The sequence below is a fragment of the Solanum lycopersicum genome, chromosome 3 (genome assembly GCF_036512215.1).
Source record: "Solanum lycopersicum chromosome 3, SLM_r2.1".
NCBI classification, from domain to species: Eukaryota; Viridiplantae; Streptophyta; class Magnoliopsida; order Solanales; family Solanaceae; genus Solanum; species Solanum lycopersicum.
In genome coordinates, this window is record NC_090802.1 from 1128451 (window position 1) to 1150358 (window position 21908).

General features: G+C 35.7%; 1 protein-coding gene across 1 annotated transcript; it reads right to left on the reverse strand.

Annotated features, from left to right (window-relative positions):
- Positions 1-4792: 4792 nt before the first annotated feature.
- LOC101259812 (phosphatidate cytidylyltransferase 1) lies at positions 4793-21165 on the reverse strand. Its single transcript, XM_010319099.4, has 12 exons — positions 20909-21165; positions 18971-19114; positions 18378-18631; positions 13727-13878; positions 13337-13478; positions 12541-12697; positions 12188-12235; positions 12018-12104; positions 9094-9222; positions 8931-8987; positions 5665-5748; positions 4793-5574 (listed from the first exon to the last, which is right to left on the reverse strand). Exons 2-12 carry the CDS (start codon positions 19043-19045, stop codon positions 5485-5487), a joined length of 1275 nt encoding a protein of 424 aa, XP_010317401.1. The 5' UTR covers positions 19046-19114; positions 20909-21165; the 3' UTR covers positions 4793-5484.
- Between the last annotated feature and the right edge of the window lie 743 nt (positions 21166-21908).

The following is a 21908-nucleotide window of genomic DNA, read 5'->3' on the forward strand; positions in this document are numbered from 1 at the left end:
TATATACTCATATCTTCACGATCATTTTCGCATCTACATGCGCTTTTTAGAAATTAGCCAAATTTCTCAATGTTTCGTGTGTATTAGCACATGAATATGACATCAACAGCACCAAATATTTTTTCCACACTCATTTTAGCATCCAAATTCCCTTTTTGGTAATCGCGCAAATTTCTAAATTTTTTTATGTATCAACCCAGGGATCTGGTGCCCGAAGTATCGAAAATATTTTTCTCAAGTCATCACGTATAGTAACACCATTTTTTCACGTCCACTTATGTATCTACATGATCTTTTTTAGGAATCGCAAAATTTCTCAATTTTTCATGTGTATTAACCAATAAATTTATCGTCTGGAGCACCAAAAATTATTTTCTCAAAACATTATGATTACCCCTGTATTGCGTTTGGGAAACCTTCACTACTTACACCATTTGTTCACGCTCATTTTTGCATTTGCAAGCCTTTTTTTAGGAATCACGCGAATTTCTTAATTTTTCGTGTGTGTTAGCCCATGAATCTGAGCTCAGAGCACCAAAAATAATTTTCTCAAAAAAAATTATGAGGACCTCTGTATTGAGTTAGGAAAACTCTTACGTGTGCTCACAATTGTTTTCACTCCCACTTTCACATCTACTAACCATTTTTTTAGGAATCGCGCAAATTACTCGCTTTTTCGTATGCATTAGCCCATGAATCTGACGTCCAGAAGATCCAAAAAAATTTCTCAAAAACTTTGTGAAGGCCTCCGTATTGATTAAGGGAACCATCACGTATACCTACACTATTTTTTTGATGCCCACTTATGCATCTATAGGCCCTTTTTTAGGAATCTCACAAATTCCTCAATTTTCATGTTTATTAGCCCAATAATCTGGCGCTCGAAGCATCTAATTTTTTTTCTCAAAACACTTTTTGAGGACATTCGTATTTAGATGGGGAACCTTTACTCACTACATTTTTTGCATGTTCACTTGCGCATCCATAGACCATTTATTTTTTAAACACACAAACTTCTCAATTTTTTGTATGTACTAGCAAGAGAATTTGGCGCCCTTCGAACCCAAAATATTTATGCGACCTCCGTAATGAGTTGGGGAACCATCACATATACTCGTACCATTTTTTCACGTTCATTTCATCTTTAGACCCTACTTAAGGAATCACGCAAATTTCTTAATTTTCTATGTGTATTTACATCATTGATCTGGTGTCCGGATCACCCAAAAAAAATTACCAAAAACTTTATGAGAGTTACTGTATAGAGTCGGTAAACCAAAACGTATACTAACATTTTTCAGGCCTATTTCCTCAACTATAGGCTCTTTTTTAGGAATCGCGCAAGTTCCTCGATTATTGTTATGTATTATTCTATGGATTTAGCGCCCGGATCACCTAAATATTTTTCTCAAAAACTTTATGAACCTCTGTAGAGAATTGAGAAATCACCACATATGCTCACACCTTTTTCACACTCATTTCCGCTTCTACAACTCATTAAAATCGCGTAAATTTCTTAATTTTTTGTGTGTATTAACCCATGGATCTGGTGCCCAGAGCATCCATAATTTTTTTCCTCAAAAGACTAGATAAGAATATCCTAGTGAGTTGGGGAACCTTCACCTATACTCACACCATTTTATTCACTTTTGCATTTACATGCTCTTTTCTAGGGATTGCGGAAGTTCCTCAATTTTTCGTGTGTATTAACCCATTGATCTGGCGTCCGAAGCGCCCAAAATATTTTTTACAAAAGAGAATTTCTGCATTGAGTTGAGGAACCATAACATATACTCAGACCTTTTTTTAAAGCTCACTTCCAAATCTATAAACCTTTTTTAGGATTATCGCAAATTCCTCAATTTTTCTTGTGTTAAGCACATTGATCTGGCGCCCAGAACATTCAAAAAAAATTCTCAAAAAATTTTATGAGGAACTCCTTATTGAGTTGGAGAATCATTACGTGTACTCAGACTATTTTTTTCACGTCCATCGCATCTACAAACCCTTTTTAGGAATCAGACAAATTCCTCAATATTTTATGTGTATTAGCCTATGGATTTGGTGCTAAAAGCCCCCTAAAAAAAATATCAAAAACTTTATAAGGACCTCCGTATTGAGTTGGGGAACCATCACGTATACTCACACAACTTTTTTCACACTCAAAAAATGTGCAAATTTCTCAACTTTTCTTGTGTATAGCCTATATATCTGGCGCCCGACGTACCCAAAAAAATGTCTCAAAAAACTTTACTAGGACCTTGGTATATAATTGTGAAACCTTCTTGTATACTCACGTCATTTTTCATGTCCATTTTCACATCTTCAAGCTCATTTGTAGGAATCGAGCGAATTCTTAGTTTTTTGTGTGTATTAGCACATGAATTTGGTGTCCATAATACCCAAATTTATTTTATTAAAATAATTTATGAGAACCTCTGTATTTAGTTGGGGAACAATCACGTATACTAACAAAAAAATTCATGCCTATTTTTGTATCTATAGGCCATTTCTTAGTAATCACGTAAATTTCTCAATTTTTCATTAGTAATCACGTAAATTTCTCAATTTTTCTTAGTAATCACGTAAGAACAACCACGTATGCTCACACATTTATTTTCAAGCCCATTTTCGTACCTTCGGTTCCATTTTTAGGAATCGTGCAAATTTCTTGATTTTTCATGTGTATTAGCCCATGGATCTAGCGCCTAGAGCACCAAAAAGAAATTTCTCAAAAAACTTTATGAGGACATGCGAATTGAGTTGGGAAAACCTTCACGTATACTTACATTTTTTCACGCTTATTTTCGTATCTATAAGCCATTTTTTATGAATAACGCAAATTCCTCAATTTTGTGTATATATGAATCTGGCGCTCAGAGCACCAAAATCATTTTCTCAAACCACTTTATGAGGACCTCCATATTTAGGTGGGGAACCATCATGTATAGTCACCGCATTTTTTTACGTTCATTTTTTATTAAGAAAACCTTTTTTAGGAATCCCACAAATTCCTCAATTTTTTATATGTATTAACCCATGGATCTGGTGTCGGAACACTCAAGCATTTTTTCTAAAAAAGCTTTATGAGTACCTCTGTATTGAGTTGGGTAGTCATCACCTATACTAACACCATTTTTTCACGCTCACTTCCGCATCTATAACCCTTAATTTAGGAATCGCGTAAATTCCTCGATTTTTCATGTGTATTAGCCCATTGATCTAGCGCCTGGAGCATCCAAAAAAAATCTCAAAAAGCTTTATGAGGACCTCTGGATTAAGTTAGGAAACTATCAGGTGTACTCAAATCATTTTTTTAGGCTCATTTTGCATCCACGTGCCCTTTTTCAATAATTGCGCAAATTCCTCAATTTTTCATGTGTAACCTATGAATCTGGCCCCCAGAGCACCCAAAAAAATTTCTCAAGAAACTTTGCGATAACTTCTATATTGAGTTGGGGAACCATCACGTATACGCATACCATTTTTTTCACGCTCATACCCATATCTACAAGACATTTTTTTGCAAATTCCTCAGTTTTCATGTGTATGGATTTGGCACCCAAGCACCCAAATTTTTTCTCAAAAAACGTTATGATGAACTTCGTATTGAGTTGGAAAACCTTCTCGTATACTTACACCATTTTTCACGCTTATTTACGCATCTACAGGCTCATTTTTAAGAATCGAACAAAATCCTAAATCTTTCATGTGTATTAGCACATGAATCTGGTATCCAAACAAATTCTCAAAAATTATTATGAGGACCTCTGTAATGAGTTAGGGAACCATCACCAATACTCACGCATTTTTCAGGCTCTTTTGTAAGAATCGCGCAAATTCCCTAATTCTTCGTGTGTACTAACTCATGGATCTGGCGCCCGGAGCATTCAAAAAAAATCTCAAAAAACTTTATGAGGACCTCCATTTTGAGTTGAGAAACTATTATATATACTCACCCCATTTTTTCACGCCCATTTCCGCATCTATGGGCCCTTTTTTAGGAATCAGAAAAATTATTCAATTTTTCCTGTGCATTAGCCCATAGATCTAGCACCAAAGCACCCTTGAAAAATTCTCAAAAAGCTTTATGAGGACCTCCATATTGAGTTGGGAACCATCATGAATACTCACATCATTTTTTATGCTCATTTTTGCATCTATAGGCCCATATTTAGGAATAGCGCGAAGTCTTCATTTTTTTCGTGTGAATCTGGCGCCCAAAGCATCTAGAAAAAAAATTTCTCCAAAAACTTTATGAGGACCTCTGTATTGAGTTGGGAAACCATCACAAATACTTACACTATTTTTTCGCGTCCATTGTCGCATCTACATGGCCTTTTTTAGTACTCACTCAAATCACTCAATTTTTCGCATGTATCAAAACATGGATCCGTCACGAGAATCCAAATTTTTTTCTCAAGAACACTTTATGCACACCTTTGCATTGAGTTGGCAAACCGTCATGTATACTCACATAATTCATTCACGCCCATTTTTGCATCCACGTGCCCTTTATCAATAATCGCACAAATTTCATAATTTTTCACTTGTATTAGTCCATAAATCTGGTCTTCGGAGCACCCAGGTTTTTTTCTCAAAATACTTTATGAAGACCTTCATATTCAATTGGAAAACCATGATCACGTGTATTTACAAACATTAATTGTGCCACACAAATTAAGACAAAGAAAGTAGATATATAGATTGTTACACAACATTATGTATGGGTTGTATTAAGGATATCTATTGGAAGATACTTTTATCGTTGGATATACAAATAACACAGAGATTCCATCACAAGCAATACTCATTAGATTTTAATTAGACAACATAAATTACGCAAGAGTTTGATACAAGAAAACTGAACAGTGCACTGGTTATGCAATGCAAAGATAATATCAAGAACACACTGCTTACAACACATGGAACAAAGTCCAGCTTGAGAAATGTGCAACTGTTATACATAAATTAGTAGCAATTCCACAAGCAAATATCAAATACACGCTGACACCATGTAAATTCTGCCAATTACACCAAACTCTCGCCAGAAATCAGGGAAATTTTACCAGGACTACAAACTCTGTGTCTAACATGCATCGTCTTTCTCCTGTCAAAGCTATATTTAAAACATCTCAACAGAAGACTTAAAATGTCACTTCCCCTTTAGAATAATTCAGTGCTCTCTTCAACCGGCAAGTTTAGCCTTGTCAGACCTCACTGAAATCAGACCAATTAGGTACGGATCAACTTGCTTAACCAATGGGCACAAGAATTTTGACAAATGATGCTTCATCGTGGCCTATTATTTGGAGAAGGTAGAGATTCACTGAATTATCAGAAAATCTAAACGAAAAAGGAAGAGGGAGAAGCACTGTACAACTAGTGAAGTCGAGGCCAGAGGGAAATGCTAAGTTCCGAGGGAAAAACAAAAGGAGAGAACATATATAAGAGAATCTTATCTGAAGGCTACATTAATCACACTCAAGATTCTCCAAACGTCCTCTCCTGGATGATCTGCCCAAGTTTCTTGTACACAGCTAGCTGCTCCTCGAATGTAAGGTTCAGTATTATCTACACCATTGCAGATGAACATCAATGAACACTCACAGTTATATTTCATTAAGACTTTTCAGGGTGTTCATGTGAGCTTGAGAAACTTACCTGATCCAAGATCATCTCAATAGACAAATTCTGTGGCACAATAAAGGACTGATGATAGATATATGCAAAAACAGCCATCACCATCTGCAGAAATATAACTCCTTATGAAAAAAAGATACCAGAATCTCGTCCATTCAGATTAGAACTACAAAGTACTACTGCTCAGCAAGGAACATTATGCAAGAGGGAAAGGCGAAGCACAAGAAAGAATAGTAATTCTAGTAATCAATGTCAGAGGTCAAAATCAGTACGCAACATCACCTGGCTATTCCTGCTAAACTATTATTATTTGTCCAGCCCCAGGCAAGGGTAAGAACCTTCTGCCATTTTCACCCTTCAAGTGTTGGTTCTTTCATATTTAGGTTGAGAGATAGATCCATTATGTAATCCGCGTCAACATATTCTATTTGTTTAAAGGGTGGATTATGGTGATGGTACTGAAGCTTTACAACCGTTTAATACATAATGAGTCTACCACGTCTTCCTCTTTATAATCCCTCCCAAAAACTAGCAGAGGCTTCACGATGCAGTTCAACATCATAATAAAAGCGACTTGACACTGGATTTTACAATATCTTTTATCAGTCAGGATATGAAGTGACCAACTAATAATTAGGAGATTGTTTTTTACAGACTTTCCTAATGCCCACATTAGGAGACACGTGGCAATTGGAACAATATGTCAAATTTTCAAACGTATAGTTCAGAAGATGATAGATTGAAGCGAAACAACTGTTCGTCTTTTGATCCATCAAAGGTAAAATTGCATGTTCCAAGATTCCTACCTTTTCTTTGATAGAACTAATTCTTTTTCCTGATTTAACTCAAAGTGTAGAGAATTCCAAGAAATCCATGGAGGACAATTTTATGGCTCAGACATGTAATGTGCCAAAAAGGGCGGGCTCCTAAATATTCCATAATACTTGCCATACAAAAGTTCGGAACCCATATTTAATTTAGCTTCCATTCAGGTTCGAAACGTGTGGCCCAAAGCACCAGATTTTGAAAATAAAGTGTTTGCTATGTGGAACAGGTACGATATTTCTGGCACGCCATCTTTTCACCTTGCTAGCAAATTGAAAATGTTAGGTGTTTGGGAGGGTTGGAGGCAAAAGTTGAGCATTGTGGTGAAAGAAGGGGATTCTAACTCAAAATCCTTTCATAGAGTGGAAGCAGACATGAGGAATAATTTCATTGAGTCTTTGAAGGTGAATGGAGAGGTTTTTGAGGAAAAGTAGGAAGTGAAGGGGCGACATAAATTGTGTGTGGGTGGGGTCAAGGTTGTGGGACCGAATGATTTCACTTTTGCTTTTTCCCAATGGTTTTGGTAGGAAGCATTTACAAGATTATACCCAAGTTACTTACCAATAGATTAAAAAAGGTTCTGGATGAGACAGTGTCCACTTCTCAGAACGCTTTTGTGGAAGGAAGACAGATTTTGAATGCAGCTTTGGTGGCTAATGAAGTGGTTGATTCCAGAAAGAAGAAAGGTGTGCCAGGAATATTACGCAAGTTAGACCTTGACAAAGCCTACGATCATGTGAATTATAATTTTCTGGATTCCATTATGTCGATGATGGGTGTTGGGGACAAATGAAGGAGATGTCAAATTTTGCATTTCCATTGTCAAATTATTTGGGTTGGTGAATGGGAGTCCTTGCGGTTTCTTTGGGGGCTCGAGGGGTTTGAGACAGATTCTAATTGGGTTCAGGTAGTGTCAGACCTTAGGATTAAACTTAGAGAATGTGAGATCACACCGGTGGGAGTAGTAGATAATAATAAGGAGATGGCACAGGTGTTGAATTCTAAAGTGGGTACTCTACTTATATAAGTTTACCTTTGGGTGTTTCCAGTAAAGATCACACAGTGTGGACCATTTTTATTTATTTTTGAGAGTAATCTCACAGTGTGGACTATGGTTATTGAGTAAGCGGAGAAGCGGTTAGCAGGATGGCAAAAGAGGTACTTGTCAAAAGGGGGTAAGAAAGTTTTGATCAAAATCACTCTTTTTAGCATTCCTACCTATTTCATGTCACTTTTGCAGGACCTTGAAAAGACATCAGTGAAACTTTCTATGGGAAACAATGGAAGGAATAGGAAGTTTCATCTAGTGAAATGGAAAGCTATCACATCTCTAAAGGAATGAGGAGGACTTGGAGCAAAAGATCTCAAGGTAATAAATAAAGCCTTGCTTTCTGGAGGGGGGGGGGGGGGAGGGTAGCGGATAAGTATGGGGTCATGGAAGGTGGATGGAGGACAAAAAATATAACAACTTCTTTTGGGTGTGGTGTGTGAACTGTGGAGTACCATGAAGGAATGGGAGGATTGTAGTGGATGTATTTCATTAAAGGCTGGGGACAGAAGTAGAATTAGTTTTTGGGCACATAAAGGTGTGGGGAGAACGAGTTGAAGGAAGACTTTTCTAATAAATATATTGTTGCCTCTCAAAGAGAGTTGACAATCCAAAAAATATACAGGTCTTATGAAGGGGTCATTCACTGGGATTTAAGATTCAGAAGACGTCGGAATTTCACAATTTGGTTGAATTTGTGTATGCGCTGGACACACCAAACAACGTACCAGATGCATGGAGATGGCAGGAGAGCAGACATGGTTAACTTACTATCAGCTTTTTTTTTTGTAAGTGTCTGCTTGTGAAAGGAATATTCCCTACCCACGACTCCAGTTGGATTTCTATAGTTTCGAGAAAGGTATGTTTCTTTATATGGTTGGTGGCGAAGGGTGTGATCATAACAGCGGAAAATTTGAGGAAGATGGGTATTACCTATATCAGGGTGATTTAAGTGCAAGAGTAAGGGTGAACATATAGATCATCTACAATTGCAATAGTAAAGTGGTTAATAGGTTGTGGTGGGTAGCCCTTAACTTGTTTGGGATGCAATGTGTGATGTCAGGCATAGTGAAGTAGGCTTTTCAAAGCTGGACTCATATGAGAGTGAAGAAAGGCCAAGGGCATGAAGAGTTACCCCCTTACCAATCATGTGGGTTATTTGGAAAGAGAGAAATAGGAGAGCTTTTGAAGGACTGAAGAAAGCTTTTTTAAAAATTGTGAAGTAGTCTAACGTGGCTAGTTTCCTTTTGCCTTTTGATGTACTTTTGAGGTCCCCAAGTGTATAGAGGATTAGACCTCTTTATTTGAGAACAATATTATGGTGTAGGTCCTCTTTTTTGGTATATAGCTTGTATACAAGGTTCCCACAATTGTTAATAAATTATTTACCTTGTCAAAAAAAAAAATAACTTACCTGACAATCCATTCTATCTGTCATACCGCCATGTCCAGGTATACTATCACCAAAATCCTACAATAAATAGAACGAAGGAAACCAAATCATTCAGTGAGTATGGTAATAATAAAGGACCTAGTAAGGCATCTAGATATTAAAATAAAAATAGTAAATACTGCACCTTGATCTTGAAGGCTCTCTTAAAGCCACTAGCAAAAAAACCTCCAAAAGGAGCTATAATAGAAGCAAACAAGCCAAGCAATAAAGCATGCCATTGTACAGGTAAAACAGCAATCTCTCTAGAAAGAAACTGCAGAAATAAGAATCAAAGATAACTTCAGTTTATTATGCAATTGGCTGAAAAAAGCGACATTTCTCATGCAGTATGAATCCTTGTTAATCACAAGTATAGGATTAGAAGAATCAAAATTATACCAACCACATTAGTATCTCTTGAACATTATATGCACTATTATCACGGAACTTGATAGTTGAAGAAAACCCAGATCTTTCACAACTTAGTTTTGACAACTTAGAAAGCATTGTGATAAAGGTCACATCCAGAAGTAAATATGATATTAGTAGTCATTTTCACCAATTGAATTAATATATATTTTAAAAGATGAAGTATTCAACCTTACCAGTTTCAAAAAAAAAAAAAATTAAAAGCACTAGTTAGCAGTTAGCACCCCTAATGGAAACTTACACCTACTTGAGTAATTACTATACTCTTCCTTTTTAAAAATGAATGAGTAATTACTATTCTAAATATTTTAGTTCACCATTTTCGAATTTGTCGATATTCAGTGATCAAGATTAGCTTACAAGTACTTCGATTTTAACAAGTACTTCAGGCTTTTAACCAGAATAAGATAATAGAAGAACAAAGAAGACCATAGTAGATATACGATTAGCCCTCAGGCGGGATGGTCCTGTTGAAGAATTTGATTCATGCAGAGAAAAAAACTTGGTATAGGAGCCTGATGGAAGCAGCAGGGTTGGGTCTGCGAGTGGAACCCCAAAACTCAAATCAACTTCATATCACGGCCAAAAATTTTAGTAGTTTAGTACCTTGTATTGACTATATTTGAAGAATATTCACTTACATCATTTAATTTTTTTCAGAGAAATATTGAGATGAATCTAAATACTCTGGTTACAACAGCATTAAGGTAATACTACACTTGTTCTTGTACAAATCAAAATTATAATGGCCCAACACTTATTTATCTGCCACCTATGATTGTTTTTAAATAACGTGGATCAAAACATTAAAATGCATAGAAGCAGCATTTGTATGCAGATGTAGTTACTGTAACTTTTTGTTAATGCTACTATGTTAGGAACAATAATTAAGAACTGTTCAAGGGGAGCTTTCTCTCCCTGATCAGTTTTCTTTCTTTTACACTGCTCTGTTCAATGGGAGCTTTTTTCCCTTAAATACGTTTAATCTAATATTTTAACTTAATAAAATCTTAACTTATATTATAGGATTTTCCTTGAATACGTTTAATCTATTGTTTTAACTTTAATAAGCTTCAAATAATATTTTAAAACTAAGTTATATTCTTCAAAAAAAGAAATTATCCAAACAACTCACAAAACAAAACAAAAAAAATCAACACAATAAAGGTTTTTTTAGTCCATATCTAAGTTTCTCGGACTGGGGTGCACGTGTCCGATTTGGATGTGGATGTAGAGGTCGGATCCTTCATGATATAATTTTTAAGATTCGGGGATATGGATCCATGTATGGGTACGGTGCGGGGATTCGCCAAAAAATAATTAAATTATCTAAAAATAGAGTTATAAAACTTAAATGTCGAGAACTTCAGGAGAATCCTGGATAGAAGATGATTAAAGGAAAAGGAGTGATATAGCATTTTATATAATAAAAGATATTCAATTTTCTTTAATTTCACCTTAGTTTGTTTGTTGATTATAGAAATCATTAAAACTATCCAGCCTTTCCCCATCGATTTTGGTCAAAGTATCCAAAATCGGTTGACCAAATCGGACACAAATCCCACATCCACACCCATGATGTGTCAACACGGGTGAGGAACCAAAAGTGAAGAGTTCAACCAACTTAGGTCCATACACCATAACTCATGACCATACTTTATTTTAACTTTGCAACGGAAAACCTAGCATAAGGGGTATTCATCAAATGAACTACTCTCCCATAATTACTTTTGAAGGATACTCTTAAATATTTATTAATTATCATATATAGAAACATTGATATTTGTACATTGGTCAAAATTGATTCATAAAAATAGTTTAAACAAAGCACCTTCAACATGAAGGAACTCATCGAGTTATTAATCGAATCTTATAATAGTGTATAGTATATGTAGGCATATTACATAAGCAGACACTCAAACAAGCCCTCTGGCAAGTGTGCGCTCCAACGATATGAGTTGGGTTTTTGGTGCTCGTTGAGACCAAGTTGAGGTGACTAAATGTGCAATCTCAAAGATGTAATGCTTACTTCTCAATAGAGGCCAGGTTTGAGTTATGTTTATGCATGTATGTAAGTGTGCATATACACACTCGTAGTACAAAAAGTACCCCAAACACATCTTATTACAAATTCATATCTAGTGTCTACAACGGTAAAATTGTCTTAGTGTGACCTATAGGTCACAGGTTTGAGCCGTGGAAGCAGCCACTAATGTTTGCATTAGTGCAGTTCATCTACATCACACCATGTGGCCTTCCCCGGACCCCGTTAACGCGGGATGCTTTGTGTAATGGGACTGCCCTTTTTTATATCTAAGTGTCTAGAACAAAAAAATTGAGACAACAGTTCTATTCAATAAAAACTTAGCCACCGCAGAAAAAGGTGCTAGAACTTTACAAGCTTCGAAAAGGTATTAAAACCCCTGCCCAGAACCCTATATATTGCCAAGTGTCAAGAACAAATTCACCAGGAAACACGAAATAAAAGGTGGATGCCTCCTAAAAAGTAAGACATGGCCAAAGCAAATGTACACTCATGCTATAAGATAAAAAGAAAAGCTTCTGCCACAGACAGCTGTTATAGTGACAAGAGCACATACAAACTCAACTTTAAGTTTCCAAAGCTGAAAGAGAACTTACCCATGCAGGAAACCATTCTGGCAAAGTAAAATATTCTGGTTTAAACAGTGGGCCAGGGTCACAATCAAGCCAACCAGTTGATAGGTCCTGCATCACAAAATATGGAAGTTAAGCTTTCAAAACTGAGCAGCTAGTCTCCCAAGCCAATAGAGAAACTTTACCAGAATTACCTTTCTAGGGCATGTCAGCCACTGAAAATGACCAAACATATTCGCAAGCTGAAAAAACAACAGATGATAAGCAAATCTATAAAAAGAGAAAAAAACATATACATTTCTCAATTACTGTTCAGAAGAAAAATCTTTATCATATTTCTATTAACATACATAAAAACTACAATACAATTTTAAGCATGAGAACTTAGATGAGTCTGTCTTGAGAAGGTAGCATAACCACATAAGAGTAGGATTAAAACTACCCCAACTATGCAATCATTCCAAAATGGAGGAAAGACTAATGCACTACACTGGAAGTATAAGTGTATTGCAAATCTGCAATTGCTATTGCCCCAAATAAAAGTTACCAGAAAGGCAGAGATAATGGTTGTAATAGATGCTCCAATGAAGCCTTCCCAAGTTTTCTTAGGGGACAATTTGATCAAAGGAGTTCGTCCAAAGAAGAATCCGAAAAAATAGGCAGCTATATCATTGATCACGATGAGTGAAGCTGGAAGCAGGAACCTGCATAAAGTTAATCTGTGTTTGAAGTTCCATATCTATGTTCAATTTATAGCATGATTAAAATCAAACCAAAATAAAAATATATGTTCCCCCAAAACGAAAAGATGTTCACCAAGGATTTCTACTAGATATATTCACCAAGACGAAAGGGATTTGGATCAGCATCAAAGCAGACCTTTTTTATGACCGCGGTGTCCGGCCATATTTCACACACCTCGACTAATTCCCCAGGATACCTACCACTCCCACCACCAGCAGGTACCAGGTAACTCTGTCCACCAAGGCTAGGACAGATGGGAAAAATCAGCTAGTGTTTTTTGTCTCCACTGAGTTTTGATCCTCAGGGTTCTCAACCATTTCATTGACTACTAGGCCACACTCTTGGGTGCAAATCAGAGCTGATTTAAATCTCCAAAACATATTAGAGAGAGTAGGAACAGTATGCTAGGGTAGCTACGGTCGGTTAGTTCCTTCTCTATTTGTTGTGGATATAACAACTATATCTCGATCCCACGCAAGTTTGGGCCTGTTATATGAATCTCACTGCCCATGTCGCTCCATTTAAATTCATCCCAAAGCAGTACTACCTATGGTGGATGGAGGAAGAAAAAAAAATCTACGGAACTGAAGGCCCCTTACCAGAAAATTCCCTCAAAAATATTGGCAACAGTGAAAGCCGATTGTGTGAACACCACGATTAGAATCATATGTGTCCATGCGTATTGGCTAAATTGATACTTGTACATCTTCTTCTTCAGTGTTAGAATGAACCACATGAAACCTGATTCCAAAGGAGAGGGAACACTTCAGAAAAAATTCTCAAACAATCAATAGAAGATGTACATAAATTATGACAACCCAAGGCTTGGAAATGACACCGCAGGACAGCAGTACGACATACAACTTGTTACTTTACGCCTTGGATATTGTTAAATTGCGAAATGCTTTTTTTTTTTTTTGACAAATTGTGAAATGCTTTTGACATTGAACACTGCATGAATGGACATGCTTCAAACATATAGAACAAACCTGCGATATAGAAGAAATAACACGTGACCATGTGATACTTAACAAATCTACCGACAAGCTTGTATAGGAATTTGTCTAAAGTAACCGTGTTGACAAGTCTTTGGCTTAGCATGCGGCCATATACGAATAGCATTGCTGTGAAGAAAAAGTGCCTGCAAAACAAGTAGGAAGTTAGCAAAGTTGGAACGAATGATCAAGAAAAACATGAGACCATGCCATATGATAACTAGTGTCGAGCTTCAGGATAAAAGTCAACTACAATGTCCAAATGTAAATGACATGGTATGGAACTCAATGATTGCAATTGTGATCGGCTGACTTGGTGCAAAGGCAACAACACATCTGCCTATATAATCTTCAGAGACTGATTATTTGGAGGTCTCATAATGTGAATTACGCAGTTTCATTAGTCGACAAGTCCTAGTTCCACAGGAAATATCTAAGCCGAAACTAAGACCCTATAGCAACAACTCGTCTTTTCCCTGAATGGCCAAAATCTACAAGTATAGACGTGAAGCCTCCACGTTATTATACGTGTGACTCTCACCGCATCTGGCTTTTACAAAGACTACTAAATCCATCCCGAGCCCTTTATTCCAACTCTCCTCTCCAATCCTCGACCAAACTTATGTTCCTTGGGGGTAATGAAATGAGAGTATTCCCTTCGCTTGTCGTATATATCAACTCAGCTTCATCCCAAACCACGAAGCCATTTTGGTGGATGCATGTGTGTAGTTTAGGCCAATGACGACATAAGCTTAAAGATTACAACTACAAGACAGGCCAGAAGCGAATTTTATTCTCGTTGAGATTGGATATAGATGAGAAATCTAAAGTTTGTCAACCTCTGGTACGTTCTAGTGGATAAAAAACTGTGATCTGGGATCAGATCCCTCTTTTTGTTTACATATACAACAGAAAAAGAAAAAAAATTAAGTCCTAGTTTGTTTGTTTTTTGAGAATGGTATCATTGTATTCCATAACATTAAGGGTCTGTAGGTCAAACTCCAAAAGAGTTGCAATTACAGACTTCCTATCAAATCTATAATATGATCTGTATCTTCTATACAAAGCTATTTTCACAAAAAAATAAAAAAAAAAAGGAAAAGATACAATACAATTCCATAAGACTGTGTGTATGGAATTGGACTTATCTTTAAAACATCTTCCATTTCTTTCCACCATATATGACGGTATTAAACTCCACCATCTCTTTTGACTTTACTGGCTCCCCTCCTAATCCAACAGCTCAAGAGATCTGATGTATGTTTTGGCATTGTTCAGCTCATGCTTGTTATGTTCAGGAACAGATTCCATACTAGCTAAGTGAAACACTTCACTTTGTAGGGATGTCACTCTTCCAGAAAGAGTTCCAATGAATATTTTTGGACCCCTAGCCATCACCTCCAAACCTCTTTTGTATGCATTACTAACTGAAAAAGCTCCATCCTTGTTATGCTTCCACAAGACCTTGTTTGTGGCTGTTGTGAATTGTGATTATGTTCACTCGACCTAGTTTTCCTAGTAAAGTTGTCACCCTCTCCACCTCCCAGTCATCTAGTGATCTTCACAATGATATGTCCCATCCCTGTTCTGTCCAGCAATCACAGACTCTAGCATCAGAATTTTCACAGATTAGGAATAGATCTGGGGAAAGGTGAGAGGTTTGATCTATCCAACGTACAAACATGGGCCTAACTCAACTCCAAAAGCTAGCTAATGAAAAGAGTATTTTCCAAGTCCATATAACCAGTCCATTCCCCAACCATTGTGGGACTTTAACCCACTCTAACACAACCATCCTTCCAAACCATTTTTCCCCTTGATAAATATATTTTCTTCCATTAGTGGCCACAAGTTTCTGATTGTCATCCACACCCACACCATATGGTTCAAAGGTATTTTTTATACACCAAAGACATAGCTCAACATATTTTGCTATTATAACCTTCTTCCAAAGAGTTGCCCCCTCCACAGCCACTTCAAATCAACAGGCTCTCATTTTGTAATCTCAGGTTTCTGATCCCCATAGCCCCTCTATCTTTCCAGTCTTCCAATTTACCAAGTTGTAATCTTTCTTTTCCTTATTTCCTTGCCATAAGAAGTTCATCCTTAGGTTGTCCAGTTTTTTCACCACTTTGTTAGGATTGGGGATAACGACATCATACAAGTACGCAAAGAATCTAGAACAGAATTGATGAGGATCAATCTTCCACCTAAAGACAGGTATTGTGCCCTCCATCTAGTTAGCTTCTTTTCAGTTTTCACCGAAATACCATCCCATATCTCCAGTGCCTTATGTTTGCTGCCGAAAGGCACGCCCAAGTAGGTGGTAGGCAATTGATCAACTCTGCATCCCAATGTGCCAACCAGTTCCTGAAACTGGGGAACCTCATTTATAGGGAATAGACAGCTTTTTCCCCAATTGACTCTCAGCAGTCAGCCCTGAAACAGTTTCAAGCAAATGGAAGAAACATATGCCTTACATGTGTCATAGATCACCTTTGGAGATCATCATGTATTACTTGTATACTTGTACTGATGATAGAAGCAAGACATCAACTAGGCAAATTACTAGGTATATCTACTTAAATGAATAAGTTACAGGATGTTATATGAGAACCACCAAGGTTGGTCACAAATTACAGGTTCATATTGTACTTCCAATGCTTATTTGCTCATGACTGCTGATCTTTGATATTTGATTCATTTGAGCATTCTTAATTGTCTACTTGTTATTCTATTTGTTTTACATACCATTACATGTTGTATATGTACTGGCGTCCCTACTTTCAAGGGTGTTGCTCTTCCATAAATGAGGGTCAGGTTTACAGGACAGCAGACGTCCTCATTAGGCTAGTTCCCGTTCTCAGTTGATTTAGTGGCGAGCTCTATCTCTATCGGGAGCTATCAGATGACTCCATCTGGAGACTATCATTTTCGCTATATATAAGTTATAATTGGGTATCTCGGAGCCCTGTCCCGACCAATTGACAGTTGTACAGTTATACTCTGTAGAGGCTTCCTAGACATATTGATGTTGTCATATTCTATAGTTTTTTGCACAGTGGGCCCTATAGTATATATGTGTTGACCCTAGTATTTGTTTCGCTGCTTACGAGTATACAACTTTACCATAGGTTATAGGCTTAGCTTATTAATATAGAAAGTGCTCATATGGACCCCTATCCCTCCCATCGGTCTGGAGAATTGACATATTTACTTTGTTGTATCTTCATTACCACTTATTTTTCATGAGCCAAACACCTGAAAGTTCTTTTTTAATAATGCAAGCTGTGAATTGAATGTGTGACCTATGTATACTCTAATACTATGTTAAAGTGTATAACTAACTCATCTAAAAGTTTAAATTGTTAGAGAGGGAAAGCTCACAATACTTCGACTAGGACAGGGTGTTGGCCAATCAAGAACCTCCAAACCCAAAAGATGAATGTAGCGGAGATGAAGATGTTCCAATGAATGTGTGGACATACTATGAGAGATATGTTTAGGAACGAAGTTATACGGGCAAGGTGGGAATGGCCTTTGTGGCAAACAAGAAGAGGGATACAATGGTGAGATGGTTTGGGCATGTGAAAAGGAGGTGCACGCATGCGCCAGTTAAGAGAGGTAGAGGTAGACCAAAAAAGAACCGAGGGAGAAAGGTGATTAGATAAGACAAGACACAACTTCAGTTTATTATGAACATGACCCTAGATAGGAAGGTATAGAAGTTGAGGATTAGGGTAGAAATTAGTATAGTCGAGTGTGGTCGCCCATTAGGTGGGAGAGGCAAGGGGCTTGCTTCATATCCTCTTCTCCTTATTAGTGGTAATATTTAGTAATCACGTATTTTCTTATTCTTATATGTGTTTCTACTATATGTTGCTTCATTTTGATTTATATCTTGAAATTTGTAGTCATTTTTTCCTTTCAACCCTTCTCTGAATAACTTATAACTTAGGGTCTATCGGAAACGGTCTCTCTACCCTGCAAAAGTAGGGGTAAGGTCTATATACATCTTACCCTCACAAACCCCACTTGTGTGATTATACAAGGTATGTTGTTGTTGTGTTGTAGTTTATGCACATTCAACAATAGTTACTTTGACATTCCACCAAATAAGTAGAATCAAACACCATATTAGATTAAATGAAATGAACCTCAAAGGCTCAACAGATAATTGATAGTCATAGCATTTATTCGATGTTCTCATGTAAACAGAGCAAGATCCAGTTGCATCTTAGAGTAGCTAATGTCTCCCGACAGTTTCCATATCTTATATTCTTTTGATACGGAAAACACTTTCAGATAAAGAAACTGTTCAGAGGCATTAGCTACTCTAAAGTGCAACTTGCTCTATTATCTACATGACTTAAAACAGAGGCTCACTACTTTCATTGCTCAAACTATTGATAGTTTGAATAGATAAACACAAATATATTCAGATCCAAATGACTCTGCAAAACCTGCACTACACACTTCGATTCCCAGAAAATATTCTAAGTAAGTGGATTTGTTAATCAAAAGCTGGGTATGACTTGAACCAATCCCACTGTCTCCCATAATAAGTAGAATATGCACACTTGATATGGCACATTATTACATGAGAAAGTAAGAAGGAAAGTTCACGTAAATTAATTTTACTCACCAATTCAATAGCCTGAAACCAGGAAGATGCCGGTCTTCATGTGCTCTTCTAAGTAGATTGAACAACTCTTTTGCCATAAAGATTTGGATGACAACAACCATGGCCCAAATATAAAGATGACCCATGTAAATAATGAAAGCAAAGCCTCCAATCATCCACACGGATGAATATGCACGGATAAGCATTGATTTGTACTTCGACCGATCATTAACAAGCAAATGGTTTCCATTTGCTTTGACAACTTCTGGAGGAACCTGTAATTTTGGGAAGATGGAGAAGAATATTAAGAAAATGTGTACTTAAGTGGAGAAGAGTAGAGAGGTGAACCCATTATCTACCAAGTCTCGAAACTAAAAGATAGAGAATTTCTTGGTTATAAAGAAAATGTTACAGCTAGAAAATTTGGACTTTTTAAACTTCTAGAAAATTCCATTCCCAAAAGTTCGCACTATAAAAATCAAACTTTATTTATTTATCATTCCGTTGATTAATGTACTTGTTTATTCTTAAACAAATTGACAAAAACTCATAGTGAAAAAAAAATTAAAATAGCACAAGTCATTAAAGGAAAAAACATGAAAATGTGAAGTCACCTCATTTGATCCTCTGCGACGACGTATCCGTCCTGAAGGTGTTCCCGGGACACCGGAATTGCTATCGGTGTGCATACTTTCTTTATCAAATCCTTAGCCCCTAGCAGTTCAACTTACAAAAAGCACATGAATCCCTAAAACCACCTGAATGTAAAGAAATCATTTTAAAAAATGGAAAGAAAAAAAAAACTTTAGCAGCTGGAAAATGTCGATGAATTCAACATATAATAGAGTATTAGACAAAATAATTAAAACATTCGTATTTAGACTATCTATAAGACTAATTCTAACCACATAAGTATCAAGTAAGCAATACAAAAAGGTCAATATTTCGACATGGCAAATAAAATATCAGACAAAATAATCTGAAACATTTACATTTAGACAATCTATAAGGCTATTTCTTATCATATAAAGTACTATTAAACAAATAAATCAGCCAATACAAATAAGAATTGAAGAATTCTACACAATACAACTGCAACTTATTATAATGAAAAATCCAAAGAGGGACTCAAATTAAAGCTAAAAATAGTTCATGAACCCTAATTAAATGAACTGAAGCACCGTGATACAGAAAAAAGAAACTGAATCTTAAGAAACAAAACAGAAAAGAACATTTTTTTGCATACTCGAAAAATTACGAGTCCCCCCACCCCCACCCACCCCAAAAAAAAAAGTAAAAAGCTAAAATCAGTTAGAAAAGGTTGATGAATTCAACAAAGAAAACAAAAAGAGTACCAGACAATATAATTAAAATCATTTAAATTCAAATTCTCTATAAGGCTACTTGTAATCAATTAGTATTAAAATAAGCAAAGTTTCCAAATACAAATAAGAAAAAACAAATTCCAATTTGAACAACAACAAATGGAGTATCAGACAAAAAAAATCATTTACATCTATACTTATCTATAAGGCTAATTCTGATCATAGAATCAACAACAACATACCCAGTGATTCCCATAGATGGGGTCTGGGAAGGGTAGGCCGGTAGGGTGTATGTGGACCTTTCCTCTACCTTGTAGAGATAGAGAGTTTGTTCCTCGGCTCGCTAATCTAATCATATAACTACTATTAACCTTTCCAATTTGTACACTACATACAAGGACACAATGCATCTTATTACAATGGAAAAGTCCAAAAGGGAGTTCAATTAAAAGTTACGAAACAGAAACACAAAACAACGATTTACACAACGATAACTAAGGCTAGTTGTAATCATATATAATTATTAAATCACATATAAGTATTCAATAAATAAGCAAAGCTCCAAATACAAACAAGAACTGAAAAATTCCTATTTGAACAAAAAAAATTAATCATTTACATTTAAACTATCTATATGGCTAATTGCAACCATAACTACTATTAATAAGCAAAACGTCCAATACATATGAGAATTAAAAAGTTCCAATTTGTACACACAAGGACACAAATGCATTTATTTGTTTTTTCTTTCTTTTTTTGATAAAAAACATGTTCGAACAAGCTTGCACACACCTCAACTAATTCCACAAGATACCCAACATCCCCCGCCAAAACTGGTATTAGGTAACTCTATCGCTAAAACAATTTGGAAAGAAATCACCTAGTTTCTTTTTTTTAATTTCAACAGGAATTTGAAATAAGACCTGGTAATTCTCAATGCATTTCATTGACCACTAGACCACACCTTGGGTGCCACAAATGCACCTTATTACATTGAAAATTCCAAAAGAGAGTTCAATTAAAAGCTAAAATAGTTTCATAAACCCTAAATTAGATAAACTATAAGCACCGTAATACACAAAAAAAACTGAATCTCAAAAATAGAACAGAAACCAACAATTTACACAACGATAATTAACCAAAAAAAATGCGAAAAAATAAATAGGTTTTCTGGTTCTTCCATTAATACAGTTGTTAAAAAGAGAATTAGAGAGAAAGAGATCGGACCTATTTGCGAAGAGCTCTTCGAGTGAAACTTTGTGAGGAAAGAACAAAAGCGCATCACTTGCTGGCTGCACTTGGAGGCCAAATATTGGGAGATATTAATAAGCAAATAAGAATCAAATTTTTAGAGGACAGAAATTATAAATTAGAATCATGAAAACCACCCAATTTTAATTTTTTTTATTTTTCATTTAAATTATCCAATATATATATTAGGAATAACTTTTTTGGAAATTTCGTTAATTCTTTTCATTTGTTTTGAGATGTTTTTTTTAATTTGAGGGTTTTATATAAACCAATCACATTTACTTTTTAGAATAGGTATAAGATCTGCATATATACACGTTATTATCTCCAAATCACATTTGTGATATTATATTGGGTGTCTGATGTTGTTGTTGTAATTATTTTGGAAATATAGTTGAATTTTTATTTTTTGTATTATTCGAAATTTAACAATTAGTATTTAGGTCTAAATATTAGATATGTTGCTAGCATAAAGTGTCATTTATTTTTAACAAAAAAGCTCTAACTTAATGGTAATTTTTAATCTTAATTTAAAATGAGGGTAAAGATAATTTTTTCCATATTTAAGGTATCGCTAATGATCAATAAGGTTAGTTGACCTCAAGTTTTAGTAAAGATAATAATATTTAAAAAAAGTTATTTATTCAATTTCTAATTAATAAATTATTTAATACTCGATACCTATATCGATAGAAAATAGCACTAACCCTTGGTATAGGTGAGTGGAAATTGTGACCCTAATATTATAGCTTATAAGAAAAACATGAACATATTTTTATTATTGAAATAAATAGACATGATATAGTAAACCAATCAACTATCAAGCTATTTTTTATGAGACAAGGGACTAAAAATTATAATTGTAGAGGATGTTGACATGTTGTATCTCGTATGCATATTTTCAAATAGAGCTCTCTATTAAATAGCAAAGCCCAATACAAGATGCTATTGACATAACATAATATTATATATTAAA

Excerpts from the sequence above, each read along its gene's own strand:
- LOC101259812 (XM_010319099.4), bottom strand. The coding sequence starts at position 19,045 with ATGCACACCGATAGCAATTCCGGTGTCCCGGGAACACCTTCAGGACGG. Across the intron at positions 18,632-18,970 it reads GTCGCAGAGGATCAAATGAG|GTTCCTCCAGAAGTTGTCAA; the intron begins GTGACTTCACAT and ends CCAAAATTACAG. Across the intron at positions 9,223-12,017 it reads CAGAATGGTTTCCTGCATGG|TTTCTTTCTAGAGAGATTGC; the intron begins GTAAGTTCTCTT and ends TTATTTCTGCAG.